The sequence below is a fragment of the Chanodichthys erythropterus genome, chromosome 11 (genome assembly GCF_024489055.1).
Source record: "Chanodichthys erythropterus isolate Z2021 chromosome 11, ASM2448905v1, whole genome shotgun sequence".
NCBI classification, from domain to species: domain Eukaryota; kingdom Metazoa; phylum Chordata; class Actinopteri; order Cypriniformes; family Xenocyprididae; genus Chanodichthys; species Chanodichthys erythropterus.
The window spans coordinates 31,062,558-31,086,536 of NC_090231.1; the positions used below are offsets into that span (position 1 = coordinate 31,062,558).

Consider the following 23,979-nt stretch of genomic DNA (forward strand, 5'->3'; position numbering starts at 1 on the left):
TGACTGCCTGTAAACAGTCATTCTAGTCATATAAATGCCTTTGGTATAGACCTAAATAGCACTGGATTGACAGGTTAGTCATGACACAAAAAAAGGCATTCAACAACAATTATTTTCTTGATATGCATTTAAAATTGTTGTCCACTACCAGACACACCAACTCATTCTTTATTATTATTATTTTCTACATTTTGAAGCAAGAACAGTCATCAAAATTGTGAAATAACACAAATAGAAGTATGGGAATGTAAGGTAAATCGAATTTTATAATGTATGTGCTTATGTATTTATGTACTTTCGTCTTTTGCCTTCTACATTTTTTTCCAACCAGCTTTATGAGCAATTCTGCTTTTCCTTCATTATGTGGTCAAACTCATTCTTCAAAAAGGTGTAGTTTTGTAAAGACCTTCATTAGGCCCAATTTATATGTGTCAACAACAAAACTTTAAGCACTTATCCATTTAAATAAATAGGTTTTTAGGATCATGAGAAGCACACAGTCAGATGTGTCCAGTCTGACTGGTACTGTATGAAAGAAATACTGGGAAAACAGAGAAAAAAAAAAAAGAAAAAAAAAAAGAAAAAAAAGTACATCGATCACTAAGGTAGCGTACATGCTGACATCAAAGCCAATACACGTACACAATAAATAAATAAATAAATAAATAAATAAATAAATAAGTTGCAATACACAGTGTGGACAGTCAATTTAGATCAGATTTCAAATGGATAAATAATTGGATTTGAACTGACATTGTGAATGTTCTCAATCCAGCTGTTTAGCATGTGCCTGCAGTGAGAAGTGAAAGAAATTGGCACAGCAAGACACATGATCTTCCTCAATAGCAAACGCAAGCTGATGCACTCACGCAATGCATGCTACAAACAGCCTTTCATATATTTTCCAGCCGATTCACCATCTACACTAATTATTTATTTTGGAAAATTTGAAAAGACATGCATAATAAACAGACATTCCTAAATGCCTGGGAATAGCATCATTTGTAAACAAATGTTTGTAATGTTTGCCAAAGCAGTGCAACTTTGAAAATGTCAGTTCAAATTGTTCATATTTATTAATAAACGTATAAAACTTTAACTTGGCAGATGTATATCCCACAATATCTGGTATAGCCATAAAAAGTGGTTTCTATAGAACGCTGATACCATCTCGATTCACAGACTGGTCATGAACAGTGAATATTTGTACATTTTGTGCCCAAGTTAATGTCCCAAGAGAATCAAATATTACTGGCCATTCTATCCCTTCGATGAAACGTCATGAAGCACGTCTGATGAAGCGCTTCTGGCTTTTAGCAAAAGCATGGGTTTCTAATAATGTTTTGTTTTGGTGATCTGCTTTGACAACGAAAAGACCAAAAGTCTGTCACTATGATGTGTTCTGTTTTAGTTACTATCCCTGTGTATGTGTATATGTATGTGTACTCAAGTACGCAAAGGACATAGAGTGAAATATAGAGATTACCAAATAAAGGGGGACAGACAGTGCATGTGTGTGCGCGTGTGTGTGCCAGGCATCTGAGCTTAGTGGTAAAGTCCATGACAGCATGAAGAATGATGCGGTCCATCACTGACAGCTGCTTGCTACTGATAATGTCACACACACACACAGTTCAGTGTCAAAAGAACAGACATTACAGTCCCTAAACACACAGCACAAACTCTATAATATGGCATTCATGAAGAAAACATGAAAAAGTTATGCTGATGCTTGGATTGATTTCACAACAAGCAGCCAGGATGACATATGCCACACACACACACACACACAGTCACACACACACACACAGTCACACACACACACACACAGTCACACACACACACACACAGTCACACACACACACACACAGTCACACACACACACACAGTCACACACACACACACACACACACAGACACACACACACACACAGTCACACACACACACAGTCACACACACACACAGTCACACACACACACACAGTCACACACACACACAGTCACACACACACAAAAAAAAAAGAGAAGGAAGAATGGTTTTATGGAGAGATTGTAGCACACATATTTAACAAAATTCTCTCAACATATCACTAAGAAAAATTCTTCACATGCAAGCATATATCCTTTCATTATTTTCAACCTCTTATTATACAGGCTAATAGATCTTCCAAGAATTTCACTGTCAGCAAATGTGGTACCAGAAACCAGTCTTCCCAGTCTAAAACTGTACGTCACTGAGGCTGAATATCACAGTAGATTCCCACAGTTGTGTTCATGAGAGAGATTGAGAATGACTCAAGAAAAGTGAGGGCAGATGGTCAAAATATTATGAAAGATTTAAAACAGGGAAATTCTGAAAATAAATTGACACACAAATATGTAACCACCAAAGGATCTGTGTTCTCTGATGCTCTTACATGCAGGGTAAACCAACAGAGACTAAAGCGAACAAACAAACAAAGTAAAGGTTTACTGAGAGCTTTTATCAAAACTCACTTGTTACCAGTGATGGGAATAACGGCGTTATAAATAAACGGCGTTACTGACGCCATTACTTTTTTCAGTAACGAGTAATCAAACAAATTACTTTTTCTCCTGTTACCATTACTGGCAAAAAAATGGTTACTATAATTGAGCTCACTGAATCTGAGTAGGCTCTCTCTTAGCCATAGGACCTGCAAAGTTTTTTTTCCTCTGGTGTGTGTTGGGGTTTGTCATTCTCAAATATAATTTCAAACTGATAATAATGTTCGATGCTCTATGTGTGTGTCTGTGAGCATGCAAGCTGAGCGCGAGCTCAAACCAGAATGTCTTTGTGACATGCTGGATCGAAAAAATGGGAAATAAGTTTTTCTAGTCGACTAGTAGCTATTAATTTAAGCCATTAGTTGACTAATTACATTTATATTAATTTAATTTCTTAAATACTGGAGAGAATAATAATAAGCGTTTATGTAATAGGCACTCAAACGCATGCATAAAGCTTGCCATAAAGAACCGGCAAAAGTAATAATTATGAATGTGACCAAAACAGCAAGGAGACATTTTAATTGTTTATTAATAAAGTAAATGTTTTCTGAATCAGTGTCGGCTGCAAAGATGAGGTTGACATTACTGACTCTCATCAACTCCTCATGGACGTGCCTAGAGAGAGAATGCACATTTCATTCGGATTAGGCTACATAATCAGAGTAGCCTATTTCTTTTCATTTTTAGATATTTCAAGCTTTCTATAGATATATTTCTCATGTCTGCGAGGCAAGCAGCCTCTGACTTTCGGTTCTGTAGTCTGTAAGACACGCTCCAGTTCCCGCGCCTGCCATGAGTCTGCTATATTTGCTTCTTATTTATTAAATCCAGGCAATTGATTGATGAAACACTGATTAAAATTAAGATACAATTTTTACAAAACGAAATTCACTTTAAAGAGAGGCTTCCTATAAAACAAAACTTAATGAAGTGGTCAAAATCATGTCTGACCCACTCCATGTCTCCCGATATATTGCGCATCTTATGATGCATCTTACTCATGATGTTCACTTTTCATAATCAAGTAAATGAATTTAAAACATAACATATGACTATTTAAACAAATATGAAACTACATTTTCTTTAATGGCTATCAACACACATAGTACAGTACAGAGAAATTTCATGTCATGAGGAAGAGCGGATCACGAGTCACGAGTCGGATCAAGAATAATTTATTCTTAGACTTATATTTAATATTGGGGGCATTAATTTTTTTTAAATATGTCAAATAACTTGAAAGTAATGCAATAGTTACTTTCCCTGGTAATTAGTTACTTTTATAATGATGTAATTCAGTTACTAACTCCGTTACTATTTGTGAGAAGTAACAAGTAACCAATTACCTTTTTTAAAGTAACGTGCCAAACACTGCTTGTTCCACAGGTGACTACACTTCAGATCTTACAAAGCTACACAGAATTACATAAAAAGGCAACAGACTGACTGACATATTTGTTATATAGTTTTACGATTTCTGGTTTTCCTTACCTCATATAACCTGTCATGCCCAGTCATACAACAACAGCTACTGTTAATCCAATTAGATTACATTATAAAACATCCCTGATGGGAAGCCCAAAACACATTTGTTTAGGGACTTCAGAAAGGTTCTTTTGCATTTCAGAAGTACTTTTTTTGTATTTTAGTCAACGAGCACTAAATAATTCCTTAAGAAAACATATCCGAAATTGTAAACGGAATGATTTTAAAAATATTAATGTTCACAAACTGGTTCTTAAGATGAACTGTAATTATTTTACTATATCATAAAAAAAAAAAGTGAATATAGAAAGAAAACAGGCCAATTGAACAGGTGAATTCTAAGTTCATCTGAGGATAAGTGAGTGACAAAACCAAATATGACAGAGGACACAGAATCCTTGAGAAAAACTGTGACTTGGCACATTCTTCACATCACACTGAATGAGATTATCTACACATGGCCTCTTCCTTTGTTTCTGCATTTACTGCTCCAACTCAAGACAAGTACAAGATATTTGCAATGTCTCTACGGTTAAACTTTTAGGCAAAGAAATTAGTGATTTTCACACAGCAGAATCAGTTCAAGAACATTGTTTAGATGGGGGCTTTGAGATAATTCGATTTAAAGGGTTAGTTCACATAAAAATGAATTTGTTATTAATTACTTACCCTCATGTCGTTCCACACCCGTAAGACCTTCGTTCATCTTCAGAACACAAATTAAAACAGTTTTTTTTTATTTATTTTTTTTATCTCTAATAGAAAGCAATGTAATTAGTCATTCAAGGTCCAGAAAAGTAGTAAAAACATTGTTATAATAGTCACCGTGAGTGGTTCAAACTTAATGTTATGAAGCGATGAGAATAAAATAAAAAAAAAACTTTATTCAACAATATCTTCTCTCTCCTGTCTTGTTGCTATGCTGTTTAAATCGAGCGCTTCCAGGTTCTTTGTCAGAAAGCTGACTCAGTATTGGCCGGCGCTGTTCACGTCAGCAGCACGACACATGTGTGTGCTTGCTGATGCACGATACTGGCCAATAATGAGCCGGAGTTCAGATGTAGAACCTGGAAGCGCTGGACATAAGAGAGAGGAATTTGTTTAATCAAGTCGTTATTTTTGTTTTGTTTTTGCGACAAAAATATTCTCTTCACTTTATAACATTAAGGTTGAACCACTGTAGTCATGTTGACTATTTTAAGGATGTTTTTACTATGTTTCTGGACCTTGAATGACAGTAATTATGTTGCGCATAACCTGATTTTGCTGAGTTCAACATGTTCCTGTGTCAACATCTTTGTTGATCCTGGAACAACATTCAAATCAACCAATCAAATTTGAGGGACAATTTTACAGATTATGTCAAGTTTAGGCTTAAAATCATGAATTGGTGCTTCTACGTAAGTGTTATTCATCTATCTTTTCCCTCTGATTTTTGTGATAACTTATAGGTAGGGTTAGGAATATGGTTTAGACTAAATTTTCAGACTGGAATGTTGTTCCAGGATCAACAAAATATGTTGACCCAGGAACACATCTAAATCAGCAATATCAGGATGTGCATTACGTTCCTTTCTATGGGAGATAAAAAATAAAAAAAAAAAATAAAAAACACCTCTCGGATTTTATCAAAAATATCTCTTGCTCCGAAGGTCTTACAGGTGTGGAACGACATCAGGGTAAGTAATTAAGCTGCATTCACGTCACCTTGTATTTACCGGAATCTTGAAATGACAACACGTGACGTTATATTTTGGAGCTGTTCACGTCCTTTTGGTCCTTGGACTGGGAATTATGCGTTTCCATGGCACCACTATCAACGCCTAATAAATCAATCTACAGCGGTCAGGTGGTACAGCGGCCACGTGGTACATGTGGGAGCTTTCAGAAAACTTCCAGCTTACAAGCTGTAATTACGAGCTTTACGAGGACGTGAACGCATTTTACAAGCAGGAATCTCGTAACAACAGGAATTACGAGGCCGCGTGAACGCACCTTTAATGACAGAATTTTCATTTTTGGGTGAACTAACCCTTTAAGTAACGTTCATCCTGTCAGTTTACCCTGGGCTGAGTAAAAGATTTGAGATCAGCATAATGGGAAGAATTCCTCCAGATATGTTATATTAGGCAGGCAGTCCTGCAGTACTGTGACAAAAGGACGCTCCAGGAGTCAAGCCTATTGTATGAGGGTTTCAGCACAGGAAGCCATTATGGGCAGGAAACGGAAACGTAGGAAGACTGACACAAGGGAAGATTAACAGACAGCACTCTGAACACAACGGCCAGAAAACACAGAGCACTACTAATTTAGGTCAGTGGGATCAGACATTTGCAAAGACAATGACATTAACTGATCAACATTCACAGTGTCTACACTGGAAGCCATAATGCTGCAAGTCACCTCAATAACGGTCCAATCAGCTGTAATCGAGGCTAGATGAAAGATGCTAGATGAAATCCCAAAAAGGGATTTTCACTTTTTCCTACTTTATTTTCAGTAAGAGAAGTACGATTTTTAAAGAAATTAATACTTAAGCAAGGACACGTTGATTGACAGTAAAGACATTTATAATTAGGGATGTCCCGATCAAGTTTTTTTGCCCTCGAGTCCGAGTCCGAGTCATTTGATTTTGAGTATCTGCCGATACCGAGTCCCGATCCGATACTTAATAGCCTACATAAAGAATAAAGAAGAGCGAAAAAACAGATCCAGGATGCTTTTCAGGTTTTTCAGGTATTCGGTTTTCAAATAGTAATCAAATATAAAATATCACTGCATATTATCTTTACTGTATAAAATAAATAAAGATTAATCATTATTGAAGTTACAAAAACTATTCAGTCAAGAGCAGTGAGTGATTTCTTTGTTGTTTGTTGTTTGATTTAACATTAAATACAGGCAGCAGGAATAGTTGTTTTCCCTTTAAGACATGCACGATCCACTACATATACTGTTCCACATGCGCTGTCTTTCTCGACTAATATACGTTCACTTAAGACATAACCGACTATGTTTGCTAGGATACTCACTAGGACGGGCATGTTGACATAATTTTTGTATGAATTTGTCCGCTGAAGCGCAAGACTTGAAAGAGAACTCAGTATTTGCGCGCTGACTGGAATAAGCGTCTTGTTCAAATCTTCTCACAGCGCGCGCGAGTTCTCTTTCGCGTCTTGTTCTTTAAGGTTTAAATCAGCAAGGCTTAAAAGAGTTAGTTTAAATACAGACAGCAACGTGTGTCAACACCCGGGTGATGACGGCGTAAATGACTGGACATTAGAGCAGACGGCACTCGCAGTTAACAGTTTACAAAGAGTGACTGTTTTGTCCACGCTTTCTGATTATCGTTGTTGTAACGTTTTGTGCATCCATCGACTGAAACATACATTATCTGAACTCTGTCTGTATTCCACGTTGCTATTTTAAACAAACCATATTAACCAATAGATGCGTCGTCATTCGAGATGGACCGCAGTGCAAGTGCGTAAGTGGAGAACCGTTGCACCCCTAATACATATATATCCGAGTCCTGATCGGGAGGTAATGTCCGATTCCGATCGAGTCTGAAACCACATGATCGGGCCCGATTTCCGATCATGTGATCGGATCTGGACATCCCTATTTATAATGTTACAAAAGATTTAAATTTCAAATAAATCCTGTCCTTTTGGACTTTATATTTAAAAGATCCTTAAAAAGATGCATCATGGTTTTCACAAAAATAAGCAGCACAACACTGATAATGATTTTCAACATTGATTATAGTAAGGAATGTTTATTGAGCACCACATCAGCTTATTAGAATGATTTCAGAAGGATCATGTGACACTGAAGACAGGTTTTCTCATCACAAGTTTGTCACGATCACCAGTGAGAGTGCCCTATCAGCGACTAGAGGGCACTCCATCCCGGACTCTCATTTCCACCCATTGCATTCACTACATTACCCATAACGCACTGCCGGACTCATTGTCTCATGATCACTTCATTACACACACCTGTTTTGTATTATGTTTTTAGTGTGTCTATTTATACTGAGTTGTTTCTGTCCTTGGTTGTGGTTTATTGTATTGTTACGTGCACCGTTGAGATCCAGTTGCAGCATAAGTATTTATTGGGGAATCCAGAAAGGTTAATCCAAAGGCAGGCAAGGGTCAAAATCCAAAATATCCAGTCCACATAACACAAAGCCAGAGAAACAAAACGGTGCACGTAACAATACAATAAACCACAACCAAGGACAGAAACAACTCAGTATAAATAGACAGACACTAAAAACATAATACAAAACAGGTGTGTGTAATGAAGTGATCATGAGACAATGAGTCCGGCAGTGCGTTATGGGTAATGTAGTGAATGCAATGGGTGGAAATGAGAGTCCGGGATGGAGTGCCCTCTAGTGGCTGATAGGGCACTCTCACTGGTGATCGTGACAAAGTTACAGTTATTTGTAAATATTACCGTTTTTACTGTATTTTGATCAAAATAATATGCAGCCTTGATGAGCATAAGAGACTTCTTTAAAATAATAAAATAAAACAAAACTTTAAATACACACTACTAAACAAATATGTTACTTTTGGTTCCCTCTAGATTGGGCAATCAGAGGAAAACAATCAGACAACGAGTGCTTCATGCTGCAACTACATGATTCATTTGCTTCCACAGATGGGCCTAGTTTTACTATGCCAATTATCTTTTCAAATCAGGTTAAGCACTTGTTAGGAGACTTAACACAAAGAAAGATCAACCAAAAAAATTTGAATATAGCATAACAAAAGTTCTCTACAGGTTACAGCTGGTTTGATATTTGAATGAAGCTAAACCACTACAGCATTTCTTGCCAAACACATCAGTGTTATTCTCAATGGCAGTCTGGCAAGACCATGAAAATAAACTTCTACCTCAGTTAACCCCCATTTATATATTTTCTCAGGGCCTGTTCCTCTGAAAGTTGATATGCTGTGAGCAGTGCTTCCTTATACTGCGCTATTCCATAAGAAGGTAAGAATAGAAAGTGATGTAGGCCTTTAAAACAGGATATTGCTACATATTCACTCTCAGTTTTTGTGAAGGTTATGGTTTTAATAGTGAGAGTGTAAACTAAACCTGAACATCTGAAAAAAAGCTTCCAACCCAGGGCAGGTCAAAACAATGGCTGTACAGAAACTCTCTGTTCGTCCCATTCGCACATGCCATCTTAACTCCAGTTAACCAAATAAACTCCTACTGCATGCCTATATGGACAAAAGAATTGCACATTGGCAGTGTCACTAAAAATGACAGGTGTGAAGGTTTTCAATGGAGAGTTTTAATGAGCCTGTGAAGACCGGTTATGGGTCCCTTTTAGCAGTGCCACAACAAAAAGGTTGTAGGTTAGACATTTAATAGCTTTTGGTTACCTGATTGCAGCATATTTAAAGATCCTGTATAGCCTTATACGGGCAAACTAGAAAAACACTCTCTCTTTTTTGATCTGCATCAATAGAAAGCATGCACAGAGCACACTGCCAAAAAGAGTAATCTAAATTATTCCCAGAATCTACAACCATGTTCAAGACATCATCAGTAAATGAGACCAAAAAAGCAAATTATGCTCCGTTCAATAAGAGACATCAGCTACAGGACAACCGAAATTCATAGGATTAAACTTTAAACTTTGTTAATAGTTACTGATTCCTGACAATTACAATGGTCGCTAAACTGGGAAAGTTTACTATGATTAAATGACAGCATGTTAAATGACTGCCTTATACCCAGCTGATTCAACTGTCACATTATCAACATCATGTGTTAAGCTTAGGGCTCTGTAAATAAGTATTTTGTGCATTGACATCTTTGTCCACCAGCCAGAGAGCTGTGCTGTTGCTGGGTATCTGTGTCCACTTAAGTTCACATGAACAGATCTGTATCACTCATTGCCTTCTGTGACTTCAAACCCAACTTATTGCAGTAAGGATCTTGGCCTCCTCTGTTATTTAGAGCAACAACGTACATGCCCTAAAATCAGTGGATGAAACGCTAATGGCTTAAAACTGATGCCAGGTGTGAGCAGACAAAAAACAAAACTAAAAACTAAAAACAAGAAAGGTCATGATTGTAACCACTATACATAGTATATAGGGATAGTCTGGGGACTAAATATTTCATTGTGTCCATAATGTTCTCATCTCTTTAAAATAACACAACACATGTTCTACTAATAAAAAGCCCTATTTACAGAACTTATTTGGTCAAAGGGCTGCTGTTAATGTTGAGCCAAGAGCACCACAGCATGAAATGATTCTGTCACTGGTGCCAATACATTCATTTGGTGATAAGGATCCCCATTACTGAACTAGTGACAACAGCCAAGTGTGCCTGGCACCTTACACAAAGTGAGAGGGTGGAAAGAAAAGCACAAATAACTTAAAAAAAAAGGATTGCTTTTCAGTTTGACATGATTTGCTTAATGGTCCAATGTTTGCAGGCTTTTTTTCCCCCTAACATTTACAGTGGGGCAAAAAAGTATTTAGTCAGCCACCAATTGTGCAAGTTCTCCCACTTAAAAAGATGAGAGAGGCCTGTAATTTTCATCATAGGTACATTTCAACTATGAGAGACAAAATGAGAAAAAAAATCCAGAAAATCACATTGTCTGATTTTTAAAGAATTTATTTGCAAATTATGGTGGAAAATAAGTATTTGGTCACCTACAAAAAAGCAAGATTTCTGGCTCTTACAGACCTGTAACTTCTTCTTTAAGAGGCTCCTCTGTCCTCCACTCGTTACCTGTATTAATGGCACCTGTTTTAACTCGTTATCAGTACAAAAGACACCTGTCCACAACCTCAAACAGTCAGACTCTAAACTCCACTATGGCCAAGACCAAAGAGCTCTCAAAGGACACCAGAAACAAAATTGTAGACCTGCACCAGGCTGGGAAGACTGAATCTGCAATAGGTAAGCAGCTTGGTGTGAAGAAATCAACTGTGGGAGCAATTATTCGAAAATGGAAGACCTACAAGACCACTGATAATCTCCCTCGATCTGGGGCTCCACGCAAGATCTCACCCCGTGGGGTCAAAATGATCACAAGAACAGTGAGCAAAAATCCCAGAACCACACGGGGGGACCTAGTGAATGACCTGCAGAGAGCTGGGACCAAAGTAACAAAGGCTACCATCAGTAACATACTACGCCACCAGGGACTCAAATCCTGCAGTGCCAGACGTGTCCCCCTGCTTAAGCCAGTACATGTCCGGGCCCGTCTGAAGTTTGCTAGAGAGCATTTGGATGATCCAGAAGAGGATTGGGAGAATGTCTTATGGTCAGATGAAACCAAAATAGAACTTTTTGGTAAAAACTCAACTTGTCGTGTTTGGAGGAGAAAGAATGCTGAGTTGCATCCAAAGAACACTATACCTACTGTGAAGCATGGGGGTGGAAACATCATGCTTTGGGGCTGTTTTTCTGCAAAGGGACCAGGACGACTGATCCGTGTAAAGGAAAGAATGAATGGGGCCATGTATCGTGAGATTTTGAGTGAAAACCTCCTTCCATCAGCAAGGGCATTGAAGATGAAACGTGGCTGGGTCTTTCAGCACGACAATGATCCCAAACACACCGCCCGGGCAACGAAGGAGTGGCTTCGTAAGAAGCATTTCCAGGTCCTGGAGTGGCCTAGCCAGTCTCCAGATCTCAACCCCATAGAAAATCTTTGGAGGGAGTTGAAAATCCGTGTTGCCCAGCGACAGCCCCAAAACATCACTGCTCTAGAGGAGATCTGCATGGAGGAATGGGCCAAACTACCAGCAACAGTGTGTAAAAACCTTGTGGAGACTTACAGAAAACGTTTGACCTCTGTCATTGCCAACAAAGGGTATATAACAAAGTATTTTGTTATTGACCAAATACTTTTCCACCATAATTTACAAATAAATTCTTTAAAAATCAGACAATGTGATTTTCTGGATTTTTTTTTCTCATTTTGTCTCTCATAGTTGAAATGTACCCATGATGAAAATTACAGGCCTCTCTCATCTTTTTAAGTGGGAGAACTTGCACAATTGGTGGCTGACTAAATACTTTTTTGCCCCACTGTACATTAATTTATGCATTTGGCAGACATTTTATCCAAAGCGACTTGCTTAGCGACTTGCTTGCTAACCCATTATTTTGGTGTTTTGCTAGCATCATGCTAGCTACAGGAAAACATATCTACAAATCAATTTTCGAAACAATTATTCACTGAAATATCCACAAAACTGTGAATTATACATTCTTGTTGAGTGTCTACTGCACAAACTCTCAATCTGCATAAACATTTATGTGCTAGGCTGTGGTGGATGTTCTGGAGTTTCACATGAGTCAAAATCTGTATGTGATTGTTTATTTGTATTTTTAACGCCATGCCAGCTTCTGTGGCTATTTTCATAGTGAGAATTTATGATAAAACTATCAGGCGTTTACAATTTATTTTTGCTAAAAACTCAAACTATATTTGGTTTACTTTGTTAAAAACTTATTCAAAAGATTTAACTGAATAAAACAGATTGTGCTGGTATTAACCCCTTGAAAAACCTAATAAAACATGCTTTTCAATGATAAAGAGTTTTGACAAAGAATTTTGGTGGATCTTCTCCTAGTATTAAAAACTGTCGTCCTGGAATGGCCTATTTTTGGTAAAAAAAAACAATCTGGTCCCATCAGTTTATATGTTATGTTTTGACCATTTGGGCATGCGTTTCCACTCTCTCACATCAAAGAGAGTGATAGATGCATAACAGTTGAAAATTCACAATATTTCACATCATCTTTAATCAATTATTCAAACCAACCAACCAACACAACCAACCAAAATTGTGAAACATGCATGTGGAAACCCAGATCAGGGATTCCCAAACTGGAGTTTGTGACTTGATAAAAAGCTAGTAAATTAAGGAAAACTAATCAATTTTTTTTTTTTTAATAAAACAAATAAAACACTTAATAAAAAGGATAAAATGTTTTATTTGTTTACTTGCATGCCACTGAGCCATTAAGCAATGTCCGAAAACTGAACGTAAGAATGTGTTAACAATATAATTATTAACTTAAATATTTTAGGTCAAAGAGCACGGATACAAAGTTTGGGAAAGGTACACTCTTACATTTGCAGGATTTCCTGTGCTAATGGCTGACATTACATCCACCTGACTCATTCCTGCCAAACCCTGATCCAGATTGGACACCAGCACCGGCTCGCAAAAATAGTATGACAACAGCAACTGAGTATTATGGAAGAATTTCACTAGGGAAGCTTGTGATCCAAATGAGTCACCAAGGGTATGAGGAGTCCCCAGAGAGATGCCAACAAAGGGATGTGAAATGCTTCAGGGGTGAGAGTGATGCTTTAGATAGAGTCTGTCAATTGGATGAGGAACACAAGAAAAGATGTCACAGAGAGAGAGATGAGGCTTTAATGGTCATAAAACGACATGGGCACAGAGTGGAGAAAAATGAGACGGGGAGCTAAAATTGGATTTGCAGCATCATGGAAAAATGTTCCAGGGTTTTGCAGACTTAGGTAACCCACAGAACATGCATTGGCACATTAGCTTTTGATTAGCCTGATGGGGAAAAAAATAAAATAACAAAAATTGAATGTGGAACAGTGTAATACAGAATTGTATCTATACACAGAAACATTTTATAAATAGACTCCAGCTAAACCACCCTCATATCCCTGTGGACCAAACAATTGCCAACCATGCCAGGAAAACCAGCTAGGAGCAATGGAGGGGGTGGGGGTGTAAGAGTCTGGGGTGAATAATACTTAAATTTAACCCCCCAAAAATATTTTTTTTTTTTCCCATCCAATTGAGATTATACATACATTAACCAGTGGTGGGGATTCACAAAAACCTAGGATATGGCATGATTCCTTCTGGCCATACAACAACGACATTCCCAATTATATCTAAACAAAATGTGGACAAAATCAACCATACAAAGAATGTCCACAGACAAGTACAGACTTTTACAACAATACGAAGTCAATGCAAAATCTGAAACAACCCCAAGCATACACCATGACCCAAGCAGCCGCAACAGCGATTCACAATGATTCTATTTTACAAACAGTTTCTATTTCTGCGGCGTTGCAGCTGGAACAACATACAAAGTATGACACTGATAATCCCAGGTGCTGATTATGTGCTTTATTTAAATGTAAAAACAATTTAATGTGAGTTTCAATATTTTTCATAACCTTTATAGACATACTGAAAGCAACAATGGATGGGCTTATTCACCTCAGATCTTGAAAATAAATGAAAGGAAACAACAAATGTTCAAACCGTCAACTCAAGCTGAACAAACAAGTGTATTCTATAGTTTCAGTCAGTAAGTTTTTTTAATCATGTTAAAATGATGTAAGATTTATGAATGTGATAATGTATCTATTTCATTGTGAATGCAGTGAGCTTGCAGAGAAGACCGCCCACACACTCTTCTGATTGGCTGTGATTTGATTGTTTTCTGCCAAAGCAAAAGAACTAACGAACAGCATCATGAGCTGTTCATTTCCCCCGTTTTGTCTGAATGCCAGAGTATGGCAACTGCCATACGTAAACTCTGCCCCTGACGTTAGCCTTAAAGTCAATGTCTATTTATGAACTGCTACAGTGAAGTCAGTTCAATGGAAAGGACATTTGGAGCAATGAAACTTATAAGAGCCCCAGATTATAACGTTTTCTTTCAGAGCACACAATGTGAGAGCCAACAAGTTTGAACACGAGCAGCTGACTTGCAGGAATCAGAGACGGGCTTAAAGTTTGCCTTTGATATCAGGGTTCCTGAATCTTTTGACACACTCATTTCCTGAGAAGAGTTAAAGGGATTTTTCACCCAAAATTGAATCTCATTTATTCATCCTCATTCTTTGAAGATTTTTTATGAATGCTTCAAACATTTTTCATCCATTTAATATCCATTGGGTCCAGCACAACAATGGACCCCCACTGACTTTCATTGTATGGACAAAACCAAAACAAACAAACAAACAAATAAACAGGGACATTTTTCAAAGTATCTTCTTTTGTACCTCACAGTTTAAAGTCATTTTTGGGTTCACTACTGTTTTTAAGTGTACCAAAAATATATTATATCATATTATATATAGATATTATACAAGATATTATAAAAAATATATCATATTAGAAATGTCTAAGAAGATTCCATCAAGATTGAACTAATTTTCCAGGTCTGGAATTTCCCTGATAATTCCAGGTTTTTTCATGACTGTGTGAAGACTGCAGTATGGAGACACGGGGATTTGAAGCAGATCAGCTAACAACAGTTTAGTTAGATCCAGAAGACACTGTGCTTCTTCTGTGAGCTAGAGAGGGTTAAATATTTAGCTGTAGATATGAGAGGAGATTTTAGATGTATTTTTACAGTGTGCAGGGTGGCACCAAATTAAAAATAAACACCGCTGTCCTGTTTTGGAACATTGTAGTACACTTCAAGGTTTGAAACATCACTTAAAGAGATTACATAAAATGTTTATTTGACTATGACCTGTGGGTCATGTTCACGTGTATGTGCAAGGGAGAGGGATCTAGAGGTGTTAGAGAATGGATGCTAATGACAGACGTATGGTTGGCTTTGCTAAAATTTGAACAGTATGTGCTGCTGACCAGTCTCACATAAACAGAGTAAGAAATAGAAGCCTGAGGCCTTGGGGATGACCTATCTGCAGCATGGCATTTCCTGTTGGCCAATTTAAATGACACTGTTCCTCCTACAGAGAATTACTTGGGAAACACTTTAAAAAAAAAAAAACACTCCACAGCCTTTTTCTGAGCTTACAGGCTATAGCTTTCTCAAAAGTGTTCATTTTGACCGATTTGAATAAAATATAAAGTAAAGCAAATGACACTAATTATTGTTTTTAATTTGGATGGACATCAAAATCTATTCACTTAGTACTGCTGCTCCAATATTACACATAGTTTATCAAACACTAAACATCTGCATATTTTGTCTGAAACCAGAAATCCAAAAAGGTTCATCTAAAGCAGTGGTGACCCCCCCCCATTTATCCACAGCAATATTAGAAGGCCCTATGACTTTTCCATTTTTTAGTGATTGATAAGGATTAAGCATAAATTTATAATAAAGATTTTTTTAAATAATTTTTACTCATTTAAAATTGATTTCTTAGATGTCTTTAGATTTTAACCTTCTAAAATCACATTATAAAACAGACAAAGATTGCATTTAAAGGAAACTTGCACTTTTAATTAGCTGCTGATGTTGCAACTTTAAGTAAAGTTTAGCACTTATTTGAGACACAATGTGTGCATTAGATAATGATAAGCCTCTGTTGAGTTATAAATTGCAAAGGCAGTAGTCCTTTTATTCTGAAAGAATATTTTACAAACTCCTTCAGATACCCAGTAACTAACTCAGCAGTTTCTTACATTTCCATAAATTATGTCTGTACCAGAGAGCAACAGAGGACACATCTGAATCTGAATGGAAAGGAACACAGAGTTCTGACACAGAAAATGAGAGAACTTGCTGGAGATCAGGAGTATGATGAACATACTGTAACAAAAATTCCCCAAGAAAGTCCAATTCACACTAATTCACAAAAAGTGAATTATGTAAAAGTGGAAAAGCAAGCTGTGATTTAGCCAAGAATCATTTAAAAAACATCACTGGAGGAGGAGCAGCATATGCAACATAAAGACCTTTTCATATGCATAGTTTTGCTTCAAGATCATGCATTACTTTGAAGTCAAATGGCCCTATGGCCCTGTTTACACTTGTAATCTAAATCGACCAAAACGCATCATAATACCAAGTGGACAACGCTAAATCTTAAAAGGTGTCTAAAAGGTTTTAAGGTTGTCCACTTTCAACCACTTCCAGAGGTAGTTGAAAATGCATTCAACCAGATTGCTTTCATAGTGTAAACTCCCCTGAGGGCAAATGTGTTTGAACACCCAAAAAGACAAACATTATGGGAAGCTCGCTAGCCAAATGGGATTAAAACTTTGTTGGCTGGAGACTATGGATGTGCAATGTTTAATCGTGATTAATCATTTGCAAAATAAAAGTCTGTGTTTACGTAATATGTGTGTGTTCTGTGTATAATAATTATGTATATATAAATACAGACACATAAATGTAAAAATATATACATGTATATTTATTAGGCATGTGACGGTATCAAATTTTCATCTTGTGATTAATTGATGATGCTTTTATCACGGTATACGGTATTATTACGATATTAAAATAAGTTGGAAAACCATTTTTGTCATAGTTTAACAGGTTTAAGAACTCTTTTTGTAATAAAACAAAAACAACTCTGACTGAAATTTGAATATCGGCACAAGTCTAATATTTATACATGTATAACATTTAAGAAAAAAATGTTAGATTTATATATCATATATATTTATATTTAATATAAAATATATATAAATATATATTTATTTAAACATGCATATATTTCTTACATTTATACATGTATGTGTATGTATTTATATATGCATAATTATTATCCACAGAACACACACATATATTACGTAAACACAGACTTTGATTTTGCAAACGATTTATCGTTGCACATCCCTACTGGAGACCCAAGTTTGATTTGAAGATGAAAAATGTACCAAGCACAATGTTCTCTCACCATTCCTGATTTATAAAATGCACTCTCCACATTCGCAGTGGTCTTGCGGCTGTCAGAGCAAAAACGAAAGCCGATGCTCTCTGTATGTTTTTCTGTTGTCTCCGGTCGCGTTCATATGTAAATCACGCAAGCTTGCAATAGATCTGAAAAAGCCCATACATTTTTCTGCCCATAGACCCTCCCTTCTAAGAGATCAGGACAGAAGTGGTTGAAAGTGGATATAAGAGACAGATTAAAATACCAGGTGGAAATGGATGTGTGTCTCCCTCGTCTACTTGTGATACGATCGACCAAAACGCAGGTGTAAACAGGGCCTATGTAAAATTACCTAGCCTGACTTCGTCATACTCATATTCTAGGCAGAATGTGAGTCTGATACTGCTCCATTGCACTTGAATTATGGGGCGTGTCTTAAACGAACCAGTAAAAAACAACAACTCTGCACTCAATTGGATAGACCTACAACCAATCAGAGCAACGCAGTAAGTGACGTATGTTGAACTTGTACTTAAACTTTTGCCGAATCCCGTTGGAAGGACGGCAAACACATCTTTCCCATCAACAAATTCCTTGATTGCGGTTCTTTGTTCGTCTTTTAAAATCAATGCACTGTCGATTTCTTTTATTACAGACGTGATAGCGGAATCTAAACATCTTACTTCTCCAGCTGCAGTCATCGTTGGTGAAAACCAATTCAACCCAAGCGCTCTTTGATGACGTGGGTGGTTACGTAACTGCAGACAGCCTGTCCATCATCGATTAAAGCCCGCCCTAGCAATTTGATTGGCTCGGCCTTCTGGGAGCCGAGCATAATTACTCCACAATGGATCGAGTCCAGACCGAACTTCCCGTCCAAAAAATGTTGTGGGCGGGGTTCGGGCTGGCACCCAGGCTAAAAATTACCCATTTCTATAGACATTACTAGCAAAGTGACAAGCCCTTTCCAGTTTCAAGAGAAAATAAATAAATAAATAAATAAATAAAACAGCCATGACTAATAATAATGGCTTCATTAAAATGCTGGATCTCAGTAAAATCAGCCACTATTTTTACTCATATCTGATTGGCTGGGCCAGTTGGCACTGAAAGCATCAATAGAGCGCTGGTGGCTCATGTTCAAGAGCCAAAGTCATGTGACCATGTAGTCACAGCGAGCACTGGAATGAAGCCTAGTAACTTGTTTGTAACAAATGAGTGAAAGTGCGAGCACAGTTTGACTCAATTAATCAAACTGAAAGTATGCCCAGACACTACAATTGCTCTGTGGTGGATTGATGTTCTCTATGATGTAAATTGATCCAAATGCAATTATAACTTTCCCAGTTTAAAAAAACAACTGGAAATTGTAAAGAATTTCATATTTTTTTATATTTAAGCAATAAGCAGTGAATATAACAAAGGACGGGAAAACATCTTAGATCTGGAAAGAAAAACACCATGCAGAGACACTATCAAAACAATCAGGCACTGTGACTGAACTCCTAAACATTCCATATGAAATTCCTGACAACACAATTACAAACTGTAAGGACTCAGCATTACTTCAGTTATTACAAGACAGTTGTAGATTAGAAATAAAAATCTACTATGCAAAACTGCTAAATCTATCTATTGTGCATGATCACAAAAGCACAGATTCATGTATTAGACACAGCAGACCATCACAGCCAGTTGAGTGTTGCATACCATACAGTGACCCAAAAACTCCAGGGACCGGTCTGTCCTGTCTTTAAGTATGTTACTCTCTTTGTGTCACTCAAACACACACACACACACACACACACCCACAGAAGAAAAAAATAAATCAGGATAATATAGTACAAGTCAAGACATGAATGAGGGGGGACAGGTGGTTCCTTGTTTGAACTCACTCATCTGTTCACTTTGTCACACAATACTAATGAAAGTACATAGTTAATAGCACGGGCGTGACTATATGCCCTGGCTACTGGCCTAAAGCCTTAAATGTTTTTTTATAACAGCCTCAAATATTTTCTTTATATTTGCTTTAAAAAAAAAAAAAATTAATAATAAAAAGTGAACAAAGTAAAGTAAAGTTTATACCGTCACATGGAACTTGAGGACCTCGCAGTGCAGATAGCCATGTTGATTAAAACTGGTGTATTCTGGTTTGGCCACATTGATTGGGTGCCATTCAATCTGCAATTTCTACGTATGAGTGGAGAAGGAACCCTCACAATGGTAACTAACTACATCCTGGAAAAATTACATTTTTGATGTCCCCCTTTTAAAAGAATATACTTTTCAAGGTGATGCATTTAATAGGGCTGGAAAAAAGTAGCATGAGGAAACAAACTAATTTAACAGTACACACCTGGGGATGTATTACTGAAACTGAAAAGACCTATTTCAGGCTGTATTACTGTCTATTTCCTCATTGAATTTACCATGGTTACTAAATGGATAGGATAGGATTCTGAGTGCATTTTTGCAATAGTCTCTGGTGCCCAAAATGGACTATGGACTCTGATGCTAGCAAGGTCTAGTCAAGCTCCTGTTAGTCTTTAATTAGAGCAGAGATGGCATGTTTTGTCCCTAAGCTCTTTACTAAACCAAAAAATAAATGAAAGTGCGAAAAATATTGGGACTGCCTTTGCGGTTATCATACACCATTATATCCAATGCACAAATGAACACACAAAATATTAATTTACTCAAACAGATTAATTATCAGAGTAGATGCACAAGTGCTGGTGCTATGTCCAGTCAAAACAAAATTTATTCAGACACCTTGAACATTTCATTCATTAATACAGTTTATTGACTATAGTTTAAAAAAATGGTAATAAAATATGACAAGATCTCAGAGTTAAACTGTGTCAGAAAAAAAAAATCTTAATTATGTCAGATAACACTTAAGCAAATCATGGTCAGGTCAAAGTGTCTGAATAATTTTTGGTCCCAAATTGTTATCAATTTTACTGGTAGTCCACTGTATGAACATTTTTTGGGTATAACGTCACAGTTTACTTTATTTTGCTATCCTCACTTACATAAATGAACTATAGTGTCCTCACTATCAAAAATGTCTGAATAATTTTTGGTTTGACTGTATATGCTATGGCGTAATGTTAGCACATCTTGCACAAGTTAAGGTTGGATTACATGTACATGACCTTTAAAATCTGAACAGACATTAAAGCACAAGGTACCGTACACTTGCCAACTTTGTCATGCACTAAATGACTGAAAATAACACTACCAGACTTACAGTAAGACATTCCAAACACAAGACAAACTCACATAGAGACATGCACAGTGTTTCTAGGAGATGCATGTTTGTTCGCTTTTTAACGCCATTTTCATGGCAAGAAAACATTTATGGTAAAACTATATCAGGTAGTTACAATTGACTTTTGCTAAACTTTAAAACTCTATTTGGTTTGGTCTACTTTGTTAAAAATTTCTTCAAAAGAGTTAAAGAGTTAAACTGAGTAAAAAAGGTTTCTCACAGGGTTAAAACCAGCACAATCTAATAAAACATGCTTCAATGATAAAGAGCTTTGACAAAAAGAACATGTTGGATTTTCTCTAGGTATCCTCCAATTCATAGCCTGAAGCTTAAAATTTAAAAAAAAAAAAAAAAAAAAAAAAAAAAAAAAATAACGAGCACATCTCGTCAACTCCAATTGCCCAAAATCTGCAGACTGGCTCTGACTTTTGGCATCTAGCGTTGACTTGTCCAGAATGCAAATTGGGACAAACATCTGGGCAAAAGTCATGTAGTGTATTCCAGCTTTTAGAAAACTACTTCACTCTTCCAACATGTCACAAAAAAAAAAAAAAAAACACACCAGAACTTGCTTCCTATAGGCCATCTTAAAGACATTTAAGATTACAATAAAAAATAAATAAAAAATAACCTGTGTCATAATTACTCACCCTCATACCATTCAAACCTGTAAGATTTTCACTCATCAACACAAATGAAGATATTATTATGAATTGAGTGGTTTAGTCAATTTTCTGAAGAGACTTGATCACTTTACATGATGAACAGATTTAATTTAGACTTATTTACATATAACCATTGATCAGCGAACATAAACAGAAGTTCAACTGTGTGTGCGAGAACAAAAATTGGTTCTTGCGGAAGCTCAAATGTGCTGCCTAACACGAGAATGAACCTCACTGGTTCTTGCATGTCAGGCAAATATGCTTGAGCTTCCGTTTACCACAACTGATGTGTGCGCAAGAATATTTATGTGTGAATAAAAGCCTAAATTAAATCTGTTCATCATATAAAGTGATCAAGTCTCTTCAGAAAATTGACTAAACCACTTGATTCATATGGATTAGTTTTACGATCTCGTTATGAACTTTTTTGATCTGTCAAAGTGGTAGTTGCGTAGACTGTCAATAGCGCGACAGAAATCGCTCAGATTTCATTAAAATATCTTCATTTTTGTTTCAAAGAAGAACAAAAGTCTTACGGGATTGGAACGACATGAGGGTGAGTAAATGAAGACAGAATTATAATTTTTGGGTGAACTAACCCTTTAAGTGTGGCACTCTTATGTTCATTACTTTAATAGATCCATGTTACAATGAGAGGCTAGCTCGCTGAAGGTGTCATTGAAGATTTTGAGGATATAGTTGGAATGATCCCAACTGAGGGGAAAACCAAACAGGGATAATATTATTTAAGCATTTCTCGAGAACGTGGCCCATTTTTCCTTCTCCAAGACAAACTAAACCAACAGCCAAAGTGGAAAGCCAGGGATGACGTACTTGCCACCTCAGCAATAGACAGACAAATGCTGAAATGAGCATGCAAATAATCTGTCACGTTCATCAAGGCATATTATTGTGCAGATACTCTTACCTAGGATGGAATGAACCCGCACTGAGAGCTGCGTACGGAGAATCAAGATGGGCTTTTTGCCTTTTCTGTAGAAAGAAGAAAAATTTATCAAACTCAATAACTTTCCACATACACAACCAGTTTGTGCTTCTTAGTGTTCTAGGGGAGTTCTATTCACCTGAATTCTTTCAATACTTGAATAATAATAATGCAGATGGAGCAAAGTACATTTAAAACATATTCAAAATATGTTATTATTCCAGTTGCAGACACTTACGCTTTACTGAAGGCCGACTGGAGACAGAAAGAGAGAATATGGGTCGGTAGGGATTAAGGTATGGAAAGATAGAGTAAACAGGCATGGAAACTATGCATCAAGAGTGTTCGTGGCTAAAAATGGACTGCTCCAAGTCTTACGTTTTCTTCACAATGTTCTGTGTAGTTCATACACCCAGTTACAAAGACACTCAAACATGCACATATGCCACACACACACCCCAGATTGGTCTTTTATTTTCCAAGCTGCTTTAAATGACGCGTTTCCTGTTGCCAGTCTCAGCGAACCTGAAGGAGCTCCGGCTACAGTTTTGCTGGCTTACAAATACATACACACCATGTATGCTTTAAACACATGCACCCACAAACGGGAACACTGTGGCCTTAGAAAAATTACCACCCAATTAAAAAAAAAAAAAAAAAAAATGCATTTTCACTGGCATGAAGAGCAGCTGCTGTAGTTCTCCTTTAAGTTGCTTTTTGGAATATTTTTGCAAGATTTAGCAGTGGTCTTAAGCTTAAAACAAACTAAACTCATGTTGAATCAGCTCTTGATAAAATACAGTAATGTTCAAATGTTTGAGCTCAGTAATATAATAATATTGTGTACTATCATTTACATTTAAAACTTTCTATTAATATATTTTAAAATGTAATTTTACTCCAGTCTTCAGAGTCTTATATATTACATGCATAATTAACTTGCCCTGACCAAAACCTATTCCTAACCATTCCCTATAGTAAAGTACATGTCATTAATAAATATTACTACATACTTAAATGTATAATTACACTGTAAATTTTTTTTTTTTTCAGGTTTCTTTGATTAGTAGAAAGTTCAAAAGAACCGCATTTATTTAAATTTTTTTTTTTTTTTTTTAAACTATCACTTTTGATCAAATAAAAGTATTAACGTCTTTCCAAAAAACTGACCCCAAGCTTTTGAGTGGAATGGCGTGTACTTGCTTTTACACTTCCTTCAAATTACGAATTAGAAACACAGCACTCTGGTTCTAAAGTGGCTCTCCAGAGCAAGGCTGAACAAATCTGGGAAAAAAGCACCCCGGAGTATAAGTAGTATTACAGATTCAAAGTTATGCAATACAGTACTTCAGTTTTTGAGCTGACTCAGAGTTCCAGATCTGTGGTTCAGTGTTTTTGCTCTATTCAGTGTATTCTGAGACTGTCAGTCT

At 36.7% G+C, this 23,979-nt stretch overlaps 1 protein-coding gene across 7 annotated transcripts in view; it reads right to left on the minus strand.

Moving 5' to 3' along the window:
• The window catches only part of fhod1 (formin homology 2 domain containing 1), a 60,383-nt gene that overhangs the window by 28,227 nt on the left and 8,177 nt on the right, over nucleotides 1–23,979 (minus strand). For all 7 annotated transcript variants that reach the window (XM_067402340.1, XM_067402339.1, XM_067402338.1 and 4 more), the window contains exon 3: nucleotides 22,532–22,596. In XM_067402340.1, the coding sequence (XP_067258441.1) occupies nucleotides 22,532–22,596 (65 nt within the window). The remainder of the gene's footprint in view (nucleotides 1–22,531; nucleotides 22,597–23,979) is intronic.